The sequence below is a fragment of the Cervus canadensis genome, chromosome 22, assembly GCF_019320065.1.
Source record: "Cervus canadensis isolate Bull #8, Minnesota chromosome 22, ASM1932006v1, whole genome shotgun sequence".
NCBI classification, from domain to species: Eukaryota; Metazoa; Chordata; class Mammalia; order Artiodactyla; family Cervidae; genus Cervus; species Cervus canadensis.
Window position 1 is genome coordinate 37,764,883 of NC_057407.1, and position 13,227 is coordinate 37,778,109.

Genomic DNA, 13,227 nt, shown 5'->3' on the forward strand with positions numbered 1-13,227 from the left:
AGGCTTATCTGTGTGGAACTTCTTTGCAGTGTGGAGAAGAAAGATATGACATATATCCAATGTGGTATTATTGAAATTTCAGTCCATTCCACACCCCCCTATTCTGCTTTATTTTTCTGCTTGTCACTTCCCATGATCTTTCCAATTTATTTATTAGCTGTCTACACCAACTAGGATATAAACTACACAAGGACAGAAATTTGTGTCTGGTTCACTGTATCCCTCTCCCTCTTGTCTGCAACATGTGGGGCACTCAAATGGTTACTAACTGGATTTTTAAAGATCTTTCTCGGGCGATGACAGTCAAGGACGTACAATATCTGTGAGCATGTGGGGCTCATGCCTGCCCGGTTTGCGACCAGTAAGTGGCAAAGTCACGGCCAGCTGCACCGGGTAAGGTGGGACTCACGGAAGGGACTCCTTTGCTCAGCACATGCTGTGTTAGATGGGGCTGAGGGCTTCAGGCACGATGAGAAGACCAGGTCCCTGATCTCCCTGAGCTGAGCCTCTTGTGTGAGGACACACACGCACACACTGGCTTTAAAATGAAGTGCAGACCCTGTGGCTGCTATGCCCTCTGAGGCATCTGAACTGTCCTCACTATACTCTGGCCAGACTCACTCTCTTTCCTTTCGTTGCATTTGTTTTGAAGCACCACAGACTCTTAACAGTCTCAGGACATTAGCACTTACAGCTTATCCTGTTGAGAACATCCTTCTCCTGACTTTGCCTCTGTTAAGATCTCTGCCTCCTTCGTCTCTCAGAGTCTCTCTCCACCTCCTTATCTAACCCTTGTCTTGCTTGCTTCCCTGCTTCATGCACCCTGTTTATATCTTTCTCAGCACTCATCACAGTCTGCAATTATATTTAATAGTCCCCTTAATTATCATCTGTCACTCAGTAGAATGTCAGCCCCACAAGATGAGGAGCAGTGTCTGTCTGGTTTCCCGCTGTATCCCCAGTGCCTTGTAATAGCGTTTGGCACATAGTAAGTGCTCATGAAATATTTCATGAATGGATGAAAATGACACGGTGCTCAGTGATGGTGGTAAGGCTCTGGCAGTGTCTTACCTTCTGGGAGCTTAATAGCTGACTAAGAAATAGAGGTAGTGACACAGCTGTGGCAAATACTATTATAGGGCAAACCACCAAAGCTTTGTGAGCACCTAGAGAGAGCTTCACTGGTGGCTCAGTGGTAAAGAACCCACCTGTGATGCAGGAGACGCAGGTTCGATCCCTGGTTTGGGAAGATCCCCTGGAGGAGGGCGTGGCAACCCACTCCAGTATTCTTGCCTGGAGAATCCTATGAACAGAGGAGTCTGGAAGCTCCATAGTCCATAGGGTTGCAAAGAGTCAGAAATGACTGAAGCAATTGAGCATGCAGAAGGAGCTCCCAAATCCTCTCCTGTGAATAAGAGTGAGTGATATGGTAGTCAGGGAGGACTTCCTAGAGGAAGAGGAGGTGACAAGTAAGCCTCACAATGAGGCCTCTTTGGCAGTGAGAGGGTAGGAGAAGGAGAAAAAGCAGAAAGACCGAGATCACTTGGGAGGCTTCCAGTATTGCATCATTATTTTAACAGTTTTAGGGTAGATATTCTCAGCCTCAGCAGACCCATTTCTCCCTCTGAATAGCAGATACTATTAATATGTAACTGTATGAACAGGAAATAAAACTTATAAGTAATATAGCCTCCCAAGATACCAAAGTTTGGAAATGAATTGTGAAGGTAAAATGAAAGGTATTTTATTAAGTTCCTGCTCAGGCACAATCATTCTAGAGGACATTCTAGAGAAAATAAATGCTTGTACCTGTTTGTATAAACCCCGTGAATAAGGCAGCCAAAGACTGTGGCCGATGTAGGTCTCTAGTACTGGTGGCCCAAAAAACATGTTTTCCATAATGTGATTTTTCAAAATGGTTAGCAGTTCTTCATAATGTTACAAAGAATGCATAGCACACTCTTCTCTTTATTAAAGAACACTCCCATTTTTGGAAAATTGTTAATAATAACTTTAATTAAACCATGCAAAACCGTGCTTTGTGTGAATGTGTAAAGTGGAGTTAGGAACTTGGCTCAGAAATGGCAGATAGCCAGGACTTCCCTGGTTGCCCAGTGGTTAAGACTCTGCCTTCCAATGTGGTGGGGTGCACGTTTGATACCTGGTCAGGGAACTAAGACCCCCCACATGCCATATTGGGCAGCTAAAAACTTTAAAAAATAAGTAAATAAATAAAAAGACATTGCAAAAAACCAGCTTTTTTAACCCCCGTGACTATCCACTGGAATACCAAATTGTGTGGGAGGAATGATGCTTCTTCCTTGAATGGGACTGTGCTATGCATTTCTGGCACGTGGCACCCCTGGCTCTTGTCCAGAATACCAGTAGCTGTCCCCTCCTCCTCTAATCTTTGTGATGATCCAGGGTGCCCCCATAATTTGTCCTGGGAGCATGGGAATCATGTTGAATGGGTAGGAAGGGTTGCCCAATTCTGTACATCTCTCAGGAGAGCTATTTAGCACGCACGCCTGTGGGATTATCATGGTGGAGGCAGTGCATGTCTTTAACTGTCCTGGCTCCCCTTTTCTTTAATAACAATGATTATGTTCAGTGAATTCTTGCTGTTGTTGTTTAGTTGCTAAGTTGCATCTGACTCTTTGTGACCCCATGGACTGCAGCATGCCAGGCTCCTCTCTCCATAGAATTGGATAGCCATTTCGTTCTCCAGGGGATCTTCCCAACCCGAGGATAGAACCTGCGTCTCCTGCGTTGGCAGGCAGATTCTTTACCACTGAGCCATCAGGGATGCCTGAGATCTTCTTAGTACATCTCAAACTGTTTCTTCTCCTGCACATTTACAGCAAGGGTTGTAAGTTGAGGTTCCTCGTGGCTAAGCAGGAAACCAGTTGGAACAAAGGGGTCTTGGTGGGCCAGCTCACTCAGTGGCTCGTGCCTGTGTGCAGGTCTGGGGACGCCTCCACCTCCCAGCTGCTGCTGCATGGGAAAGTGGGCCTAGAGCTGCTGTCACATATCAAGAGAAACTAAGGACCCGTGCTTTGATGTGTTATCTCTCAATTTTTAAAAAATGTTGGCAGCTAATTCCATTAAAGTTTAAAACACATTCAACACCAACACCAGAATGGCTCGGGCAGGGTGATGTTCTTGGCCACCCATTCGCAGCCTGTGATACACATGTTGTTTCATCAGCAATTCCTTTTCATGCTCCTTCCCACAAATGAACCCTGAAAAAAACCACACAGTTGAAAACCTCAATCCTAAAGGTGACCGAGAACTTTGAACTCCTTACTAAAACAAACAACAACATGTTCTCTTTCATGCCGTTCTTGCTTTAAATAGATTTTAAAAGGAAACCAGCGCTGTCCCCTGATTTAGGATTACTGACGTGACTTTTGGGTCTTACTCACTCTGTGCAGTTCCTACTTTCCTTGCTTAGTTGGACATTTTTTGCCCCCTCGTGTCTGAAAGTCATTCACATGTTCTAGTGTCGTCATTAAAATGCTGTATTTTGGGAAGCCGCTTGCCTTTGGGGGTGGATGGCTGGTCTCCAGGGGGTTTTCATTTTTATTTTTGTCAACTACTGTGGAGCACCCCAATCAAAGGTCAGATTATTTTAAATTAATGCCATTTAAGGAATTAGTTGTCTAGACCACTTTGACTTCCTTTTGCCTAGGCTATGCAGCATGCCACCAGCTCTCTGAAGGACAATGACATCTAGTGGCTGGTGGCTGTGTGTGTCTGTTCTTTCAGAGAGGACTGGATGCTAACCCCCCTGGTCATGATTTCCCAAGACTCTTGGCAGAATGAGGTTCCCCCACCCTTCGCAAATCATGTCATTTGTTCTTCGGGCCTTGACTACATTTCCTGACAGCGTTTTTGTCTGTTACCTTGAAATAGCATCTACATTGTTTTGGTTCTGAGAAATGATTTGTTACTTTAAGCTGGGAAGAACCAGAGGAGTGATGGGTCTTTATTGTCATCTGAAGCCTGGGTCCTGCATTGCTTATTTTCAGAAGGCTTAATTCAATATCATGTTATGTAATTCAGAGTTTTTTGACCTCAAATACCCTTTCCCCACTGCTCCAGTGACCTCTCTGTGGTAATGTAATCATGGTTTCTCTATTTCTGAAATAAAATAACAGGTGACTGTGATGGGATTGACCTTGATGTTGCTTAGGGAAACACGGTAATGTCCGTGGTGAATAATGGTGGTAGAGAGCATAGCGTAGAGTGCCATTTCTTCCTTAGAAATTCGGAACTGTCCTCAAGTCATCGTGCAAGGGAAAAGAGCAACAGGTACTTGTTTTATTGGGATTCTTAAATATTGAAAGGGTAACACATTTAAGGTGGCTTTTTATTTACTTTTATTTTTAAATTAATTTTTATTGGAGTATAGTTGCTTTGCGATGTTATGATGGTGTCGCCTGTAGAGCAAAGTGAATCAGCTATATATTTTCATATATATATATATATATATATTTTCATATCCCCTCTTTTTTGGGTGTCGTCCCCGTTTAGATCACCACAGAGCACTGAGTGGAGATCCCCGCTGTACACAGGTTCTCATTAGTTATCTGTTTTATACTTCCTAGAGCATTCATGTCAGTCCCACTCTCCTCCCAATTCATCCCGCTCCGCCTCCCCACCCTCGGTGTTCATCCGTTTGTTCTCTGCATCTGTGTCTCTATTTCTGTTTTGCACGTAAAGCTTTCTAAAAACCCAGGCTTCTTGCCATGGAGATAGGATGAAGATACTTCTGAAAAAATGACATGTGAGAATTGTAAGAAGTGAATTCCAAAAACACATGAGTAAGAAAAGGGGAAAAAAATGGTACACTCTCTAAATCTTACCCCTCAAAGATAATCTTGGTTTTATATTTGATGTGTGTCCCAGGCTTCAACCCCCTATTACTCCTGTATCTCCGTATCTTAAAGTATTAATGGGGGCATGCCGTCTCACTTCTCTTTCTTTCACTTGCTTATTTCCCCACTTACTATGCCATGAATAAATAAATAGCTCTGTATTTTTCATGGCTACTTGATAACTCCATGATATAGCAGGACTGTAATTTTAGAGAGCTAATCCCTATGGTGTTCAGAAATACTTAGAATCCTGACAATTTTTTTCCATTCTGGAGGGGGAAAAAAGTGGTTATGGCCTCATGTGGCCTCTTACTTCTTAGAAGAAATTCCTGGAAATAGGACGGCTAAGTCAAAGTTATGCCCATTGACCAACTTTTTGGTGGATATTGCCAGATTATTCTTCAGAAGGGTGGTACAAATCTACTGTCTTAAAGTGGGGACTCATCTTTAGAATACACTTGAGAGATTTAATATGTTTTTTCCAAGGTTAAAGCAGCCTTGATCAGTGGGCCTGGCTATAGGTTGTACCTTACTTCCTTTTTATTAACCTCTTGCTTTACCTGTTGAACTAAAAATCGTGATGGATGTTTTTTTCTGAAAGCCAAATTATATGTCAGTTATATCCGTAAAACTGGGGGAAGGGAACTAATTTATTTCGTGGAGGGAGATACTTAAAGACTGACTTGTGAACTCAAATGAACACATACACAGTGTTTATGCGCTTAGTAAAAGAGGACATGAATGGGAGAGTTTTCTCCTTAAACAAAGAGCCCTTATAGCAAAACTGAATTCTTAGAATGGTTCATAAACTTAATTCATGGAATGTTTACTTAGTAGTTATGTGTGGGCTTGGTGGTCATCATTAAGTCTTTTAATCGAGTTTCAGATATGATATTTGATATTCTTAGATGTTTATTTTCCAGTTGTATATTTTCACTTCTGATTTTACCTTTTATATGTTTTTAGGGAAATACCCTTTAATCTTTAGAGATACTGGTGTTTAATTAGTCTTAAATATGAAATCTGGGCCATCTTGGTGACTAATCTGACATTTTCTTTTAGATATGCCGGTAACCATTGGATTACCACTTTTATCCTTAGTCTGAACATAGGCAGGAACTTAATATTTTAGATTAATATTTCTTAGATTGAAGCCACTGGAAATCCTTGAGAGTCAGAGGAATATCCATGAGAATTTTCCCTCTTAACCAGGAGCCCTTATATTATTTAAGTCCAAGAAACACTACTTTAAGATTCTCTAAAGGTGAATCCTTTCAGTGTGACATGTTGAGCAGAAAGAAAAAAAAAAAAGCCTGTTGGGAAAATGTTGTTTTATTTTTCTTAATTCATTGATTTTTCCACCCTTTGATTTTTTTTTTCTTTCTCCAATTTCCTGTCCTTATTAGCTGAGAACTGCTTGGCAGAAAGAATAAATGGCTTTCTCCAAAGTATAAACCTGCCTTCTAAGTAGATTCAGTCCAGTGATGTTTTTTTCTTTGGAAACTACCTGTGGTTACTGCAGAGCTCTCTGGAGAGGGTACAGCTCAGGCATGAAAACAGGGAGAAGGGAGGCGGGAGGAAGTGAAGGGAAGGTGTTTGTGGAGAGGAAGAGAGAATGGGGGAGGACCGTGCCCAGGGCAGTTGCATGCCAAGGATGGCTATGGTGTCTGCACTGCTATTGTTTCTCGATGTGTCTTGAAACCGGTGAATATTATCTTTGTGTACCTGAGAATAGCAGACTGGTAACTAATTCCAAAAGAGCAAGAGGGGAGCCTCTGAATAGACCATTGTTTTAAAGGGTTGAGATTCATAGGGTAAAGTTGTAGTCATCTATACGAACATAGGCACACCCTTACCTTCTTGTAATGTAGTTTCTTTCTGGTTAAGGATTGCTGCCTGCAGCTTATTTTTCTCAAAAGATATGCCTTCCTAAAAATACCTATCTTCCTGGTAGAGGCGGGGTAGATGCTGAGCTTAATGGAAACGGGAAGATTCTTCATCCAGCCAACTTCCCACTTTCAAAATTCTCATCATTAGGACATTACTTAGTTACAGAAACTTGTGCATAACAATCATGCTTTAAATGTTTTGAATGCCTGTTTGGTGTCTAGTATGCATTTTCTCTCATCTCCATGATGAGAGAGAGGGGGGGAAGAAAAGGCTTATTTTGTCCTCATTTTGTGGATGAGAATGCTGAGTGAGGCTCCGTGAGATTAAATAACTTGGCCAAGATGGTCAAGTTGGTCTGTGGTGGAACCAAGACCAGGCCTGAAGGGTCCTGTGGGAATGGGGACCTGGGAAGGAAGCCCATTACCCCGTGGCGTCTGCTAGCATCTTGTCTCAAGGCCAGGGGGAGACTCTAGGAGGAGAACATTGGAAACGGTTCTGAAGGATACTGCTGGTCATCATCATGCACTTATCACCCATCAGATTAGAAGAAATCCCTGTTATTTTACTTTGGTTTTACTTATTCTGGGTTTGGGAGTCAGGGGTCGGAACAGCAGTTTAATTGCCTAGGATGAAACTAGCTCCCCTTGAGCATGGTTATGATATGTTAACAGTCCTTACTGAGTTCTACAGGGAAATGAAGAAAGAATGACTGTGTGGGTTGGTGGCCTTGGCCGACTGTTTTGGAAACCCTCTATTCTTATCATGTTCCCTAGGCTGCCAGGGTTGGGGCTAGTAATATCTCCAGCATCATTTGTGACTGTATCAATCTGGAGTTTACCCAAATATGGGTGTGAGATTGTCTCTTACTTAATAGCTGTGTAATTTTTTTTTTAATGACAGTATTAAGCAACATTTCAAATATACATGGTAGTAGAGAAAACAATATAAACTCCTTTTGTAGCCATCATTCAACTAACTGTGCATTGTCAACCAAACTTTTTCATCTCTCTGAGTCTGTTTCCTCCTTATTAAATTAGAATAATCATCTTCTCCTCAGGGAACTACCATGAAAATTACATAAATTATAATTGGTATATAACAGTAAAAATTAACATTCCATGAATCCTTCTGTGATGAGATACTGTGCTAAGTGATTCCTATGAGATGAGAGTGCTGTTTTTATTTTCATTTTACAGAAGAGGTAACTGAGGCTCACAGATATTAAATAACACATCCAGGTCAGAAAACCAGTATGTAAACCCTGTTTTATTTCACTCCAGAGCCATAAAGACAACCTTTACGTATCATAAAAGGGCTATGCAATTTCCCTTCTAATCTTACCCTGTTTTCTTTAAAAATATATAAACTTTTGACTTAGTCTTACCCTAAGCAGATATCTGTGAAGTCCTTAAAAGAAAGAACACCTTTTTGAAAAGTCAAAAAGGCCAACAAGCAAAGGCATGATGGGTTGGACTGTTAAACCCCTTGTTCATTGCACTTAGCCTCTGGGTGTACTTAGGTATTAATAGTTACTTATTTCTGTGGTTCCTGTATGAACTGGCTGTGTTGGTTCTGCATCACAGCAGAGAAATGAAACCCACTGTTGCCTCTTTGTGACCACTCTTCCTCCTCCATAAACAGCATGCTGCAGACTTGGAAAAGAAGCAAAATGAGACCGAAAACAGGAAATTGCTGGGCACCGTGATCCAGTATGGCAACGTGATCCAGGTAGGTCAAAACCGCTCTTCTGTCACGGAGCTGGAGCCTTACAAAGAGTGAAATGAAAAGCAAGCGCACTAAACCCTATTGAGACACAAAGAACTCCATGGAGACAGCCAGTTTATTGGAAAAGGTCTGGCATTTCTTCTGATTGGGCTGGGCTCTTGGGTTTTCAGTTGGTTCTTTTTCAATGTGAGAGTCCACTTCTCTCCTTGGAAGCTGTTAATTGAGGCTGTCCATATTTTTTAGATGGGAAGCTCCTATCTAAAGAGGAGCCTGACTGTTGAGGTCTTGCCTAACTTGCATTCCTTGAAAGTTCCTTATATTTGGAAAAAACTGATTCAAGGACTGGTCACCAGAAGTAATAAGAGCAATTCTGTATCTTCAGTTAGAATCTTTGAGTCTCAAGTCTTACCTAATGGGTCATGAGGTTTACTTGTTTATCTCTGGTACCTTTACACTTGAAAGGATTAGACACAATTTAAGAAATAGCTACCACAGGGTTTGCTGGGGAAAAAAAAAAAGTCCACCTGGGTCTGTCCTTGCAGAAAACAGTCTGTGAGGAAGTCCAGTGCCAAATATGGCTTTAAAAAAACATTAAAGAAATTATAGTTAATTTATGATGTTGTGTTTCAGGTATATAGCAAAGTGGTTCAGTTACACACATACATGTATATATATATCCATTCTTTTTCAGACTCTTTCTCATTATAGGTAATTACATGATATTGAATATAGTTTCCTGTACTGTACAGTAGGTCTTTGTTATCTATTTTATATATTGTAGTGTGTCTGTGTTAACCCCAAACTCCTACTTTCCCTCTCTTTACTAATGCTAATATTAAATTTACAACTGACAGAGGAATTCCTTCCCACTTTTTCTCCTCTGAGATTTAGGGCAAGAATTCTTGCCATGCCTCAGGTGTCTTACTAGCAAATGGTAATAATAATGGTGTCTACTGCCTATAATGATTGACAGGTACCTGTCACAGAGTATCCTCTGAGCACATATTACCTAATGTTTCTTATTTCCCCAAGCCTAGGTCTTGACATCCACCAATAGGTAATATCAGGTTACAAACCAACCAAATCCAACACCTCAGCAGGTGCATGGAGGATCAGGGCTACTCATCAGAGTAAGAACAAAGGCTTAGGAATGCATTAATTTCCCCTTGTGTATCATGGCTAGGGGATGTCGGAGGCTCATGGATCAGACAAGTTACTCCTCTACTTCCAGTAACCCTGGCAGTGTTTGTAAACCTCCTGGGAGTGTTCTAGAAACTATCTGTGAACCTGGAAAGAGGGATATTGGCACTTTGCAGTGGTATCTCCTGCTAGTCTTACCATGTCTCCAGAGACTGGACAAGCTTTTCATATTCCCTTCCATCTTCTCTTACAGCCTGTTGAGTTGGGAAGCTTTGGTCAACTCTTCCTGGCTTAGACTTACTATGGGACATTTCCCATCTAGATCTTCAATCTTTCCATCCCTTTCATGTACCCACTTGCCAAGTAATTAAGAATAGAGTGCTTAGAAATTCAAGGTGAAAATCCGTAACAGTCATGTTTTTTCAAATGAATTGACGATCCCCCTAATGGGGTCCTCTATTAAACTGAACTGTGTCTCTTGTTCAGAAGTGCCCTTCCTTAGCTCCACCTTTGTGTCAGGGCATATTCAGACTGCAGTTCTTTAGACCCTTTACGTGGGGTTAGACCCCTTCCTGCTAACCAATGGCAAGAGTGCTATTCTATCGGACAGCATCCTTTACCTGAGTGACATCCATCTCGTCCAAGGCTGTTTTGGGAGGAAAATAATTTTCTTCTCCTCTTCCTTCTACTCCCTTCGCTCTTCCTCCTTTTCTAGTCATCCCCTTGCCCTAGGCACTTCTGTGGTTCTCTAACTTCACAGGCAGCTCAGTGGTGGGAGGAGTGTTTGATACATATTTTATATGGCTGAGAGAGAAATGGTAAAGATTCAGAGACATGCTGACAGGCACCTTATTCTCCTTGTGGTTTTCAGCTACTGCATCTGAAAAGTAATAAATACCTAACTGTGAATAAGAGGCTTCCGGCCCTGCTGGAGAAGAATGCCATGAGAGTGACATTGGATGAGGCCGGAAATGAAGGGTCCTGGTTTTACATTCAGCCATTCTACAAGCTGCGATCCATCGGAGATAGCGTAAGTGCACATTCCCAGCCCCAGGAGCGCTCTGTGCCAGGCCTCCAACCATAACTGCATGCTTGAGTCAACTGGGAGAAATTTAAAGTTGGAGCCAGAGGCTTAGCCTGTAGGAGGAGAAGGGACTCACTATGGAAACCAGTGTTTGGGAAACAGGGAAATTTGGAGTGAAGTGTGACCTACATACAGTAGCTCTATTTTTCCTACTGGGCTTCTGAAAAAATTCATACGAGCAGCCCATTACCTCGATAACTTGACCACAAAAGCTGGTGTCGTGTATTACTGTCCTGGGGACTATCCCCCTCCTTCTAGATCAGTGATGGAATAGAAATGCTTTGCTATTTAGGAAATAAAGTTAGAACAGAGGATGGAAAAGAAGTAGATTGGTCAGAGAAGGGGAGTGGATTTTAGGATTAGCCTCAATTGCTCTTTGTCAGTAACTCTGCGGGTTCTTCATTTCATTTCAGTGACTGTGGTTGGTTTTGAGCTGCCCCTCTTCTGGGTAAGGGAGGTCATTAAGTTATAAAGAACCACTTAGAACCGTTCTGATACTTATTGTCTACCTTACTCTGTGCTTATGTGGCCCTATACTTACCTATCACTATGTACAAATGCTATTAGCGATATTTCCAACCTTGTTAAGATTCTGAAATAGTTGTTTCTACCAAAAGAAATAAGTGTTTAAACTGTGTGAAATCTTACCAAAATGCTCAACTAGCCTCCACCTGAAACTGGGTTTTGCCATTTTTTAAAACTTACGTATACAAAATCTGAGTAGTTTCAAAATGTTTTACTTTATATGTATGTATATTAAAGTATATACAATATACCTGAAGCATGTAGTTCCAGGACATGCCACCCACCCCCGCCCCGGGCAGTTGGTATACAGTAGTGATTATCAACTGAATGTAAAAGAACTAGTACAGAAAAGCTTACATTTCAGCTAAAGGTTTGGATTTTTTTTAATGTATTTAGCATAATTATATTCATTTGGAGGTAGAGAAAATTTGGTAGTATGTCTTCCCCAAATGTATCAAACTGAGAAAAGATGGGTTTTACATCTTAGGCAACCATCCTTCCCATTCTTTTTCCTTCCGCTTCCATAATAAAAGATAAGGAAGGGTGCTTTGTTCTGAACTTCCTTTCTAGCATGTCCTTTGCTTTCCTGTCCTTTAAGGTTATCTTTTTATCTGTGCCTTTGTTGAGAAAACTAGATGATTTTGAATACTTACCCTTGTAGAATAGTGTTTTTTTGAATACTTACCCTTGTAGAACAGTGTTTTTCAAAGGACAGGGTATCCATCTGTACATAGGCTAAGAGATCAATTTAGTAATTTGTGACTATTATTTTAGAAAATTGAATAGAATAGATAGTATCAAGCCATGTTGAACATAATGGGGATAAGATTGTTTGGTGTGGGTAACTTTTGTCTTAGATAAATAGATATGTATATCTGTGCATACATGCATATATGTATGTATACACACATACATATATATCTACATAAGTATGTATGACCAGGTCATAATAGAAAACATATTTCTTAATATGACTTTTCAAAAAAGTCTAAAACTCATTGCTTTATAAATGTATAGCTTTATTCTCTCAAAGATAAAGACTTACTTCAGCAAATATTCTGCTTCTACCTGTAAAACTTAATTAGAGCTTATTTATGCAAGTGCCTTAACTGAATCTAACAGAGGTGGGACTTTTTTCTTCCTGCTTAGACTAACTTTGAAAGCATCTGTAAGTAATCAGTGACAATTGTGGGCAAAAATTTACCTTTAGTCTTGTAAACATCACCCACTCCTGGTCAGGGTCAGGCTTTTAAAACTGTGCCTTTGTGCCGAATCATTCTACCTGCTAGAAGCTGGGCCTTCTCCTATGTAGACACTTACGGCTTCTCCCAGAACTAGCCCCTGCTCACTCCGCAGCCCTGACGTTTTTTGTGAAACGCTCTGTGGTCCTTTCCATTTCAGGTGGTCATAGGAGACAAGGTTGTCCTGAACCCCGTGAATGCCGGCCAGCCCTTACATGCCAGCAGCCATCAGCTGGTGGATAACCCAGGCTGCAACGAGGTAAGAGAAATCCAGTTACTACTTGTGAGCAGCGTGTGCTCTGGGAGCCCTCAGCCTTCCTGGGACCAGAGCATGGGTGTGCTGAGAGTGACTTGAGCCCTGATCAGGACAGTGTACCCATTTTGCAGGCGAGGAAACCAAGACTCAAAGCCAGACCTGTCACAGGAGGCTGTGCAAGCCTGCTCAGTCGGTGGGAGCTGAGAGTCACTTCAGGGCTCAGTTTGCCAAGCTTTGTATCACTGGGACACCATTTTTCTAATTTCTTAAACCAGAGGAGGCTCCCTTGTACCTATTCATTTTGGCCAGAAGAGCACCCTTTTCTAATTGGTCCCCTGAAGAGAGAGCCTTTCCCTAATTCCCCTACACTGGCAGCTACGAACACCCCTGCAAGAGAGACATCTTGCTTTTGGCAGTACATCTATGTAAGGTAATTGGCAATTACAGGACACAAGGACCGTAGCTTGATTGTGACATGAATATTTG

General features: G+C 41.6%; 1 protein-coding gene across 7 annotated transcripts in view; it reads left to right on the forward strand.

Moving 5' to 3' along the window:
* Window positions 1-13,227, forward strand: part of ITPR1 (inositol 1,4,5-trisphosphate receptor type 1) — a 346,469-nt gene that overhangs the window by 127,322 nt on the left and 205,920 nt on the right. For all 7 annotated transcript variants that reach the window (XM_043442077.1, XM_043442078.1, XM_043442079.1 and 4 more), the window contains exons 6-8: window positions 8,412-8,498; window positions 10,507-10,665; window positions 12,646-12,744. In XM_043442077.1, coding sequence (XP_043298012.1) covers window positions 8,412-8,498; window positions 10,507-10,665; window positions 12,646-12,744 — 345 coding nt within the window. The remainder of the gene's footprint in view (window positions 1-8,411; window positions 8,499-10,506; window positions 10,666-12,645; window positions 12,745-13,227) is intronic.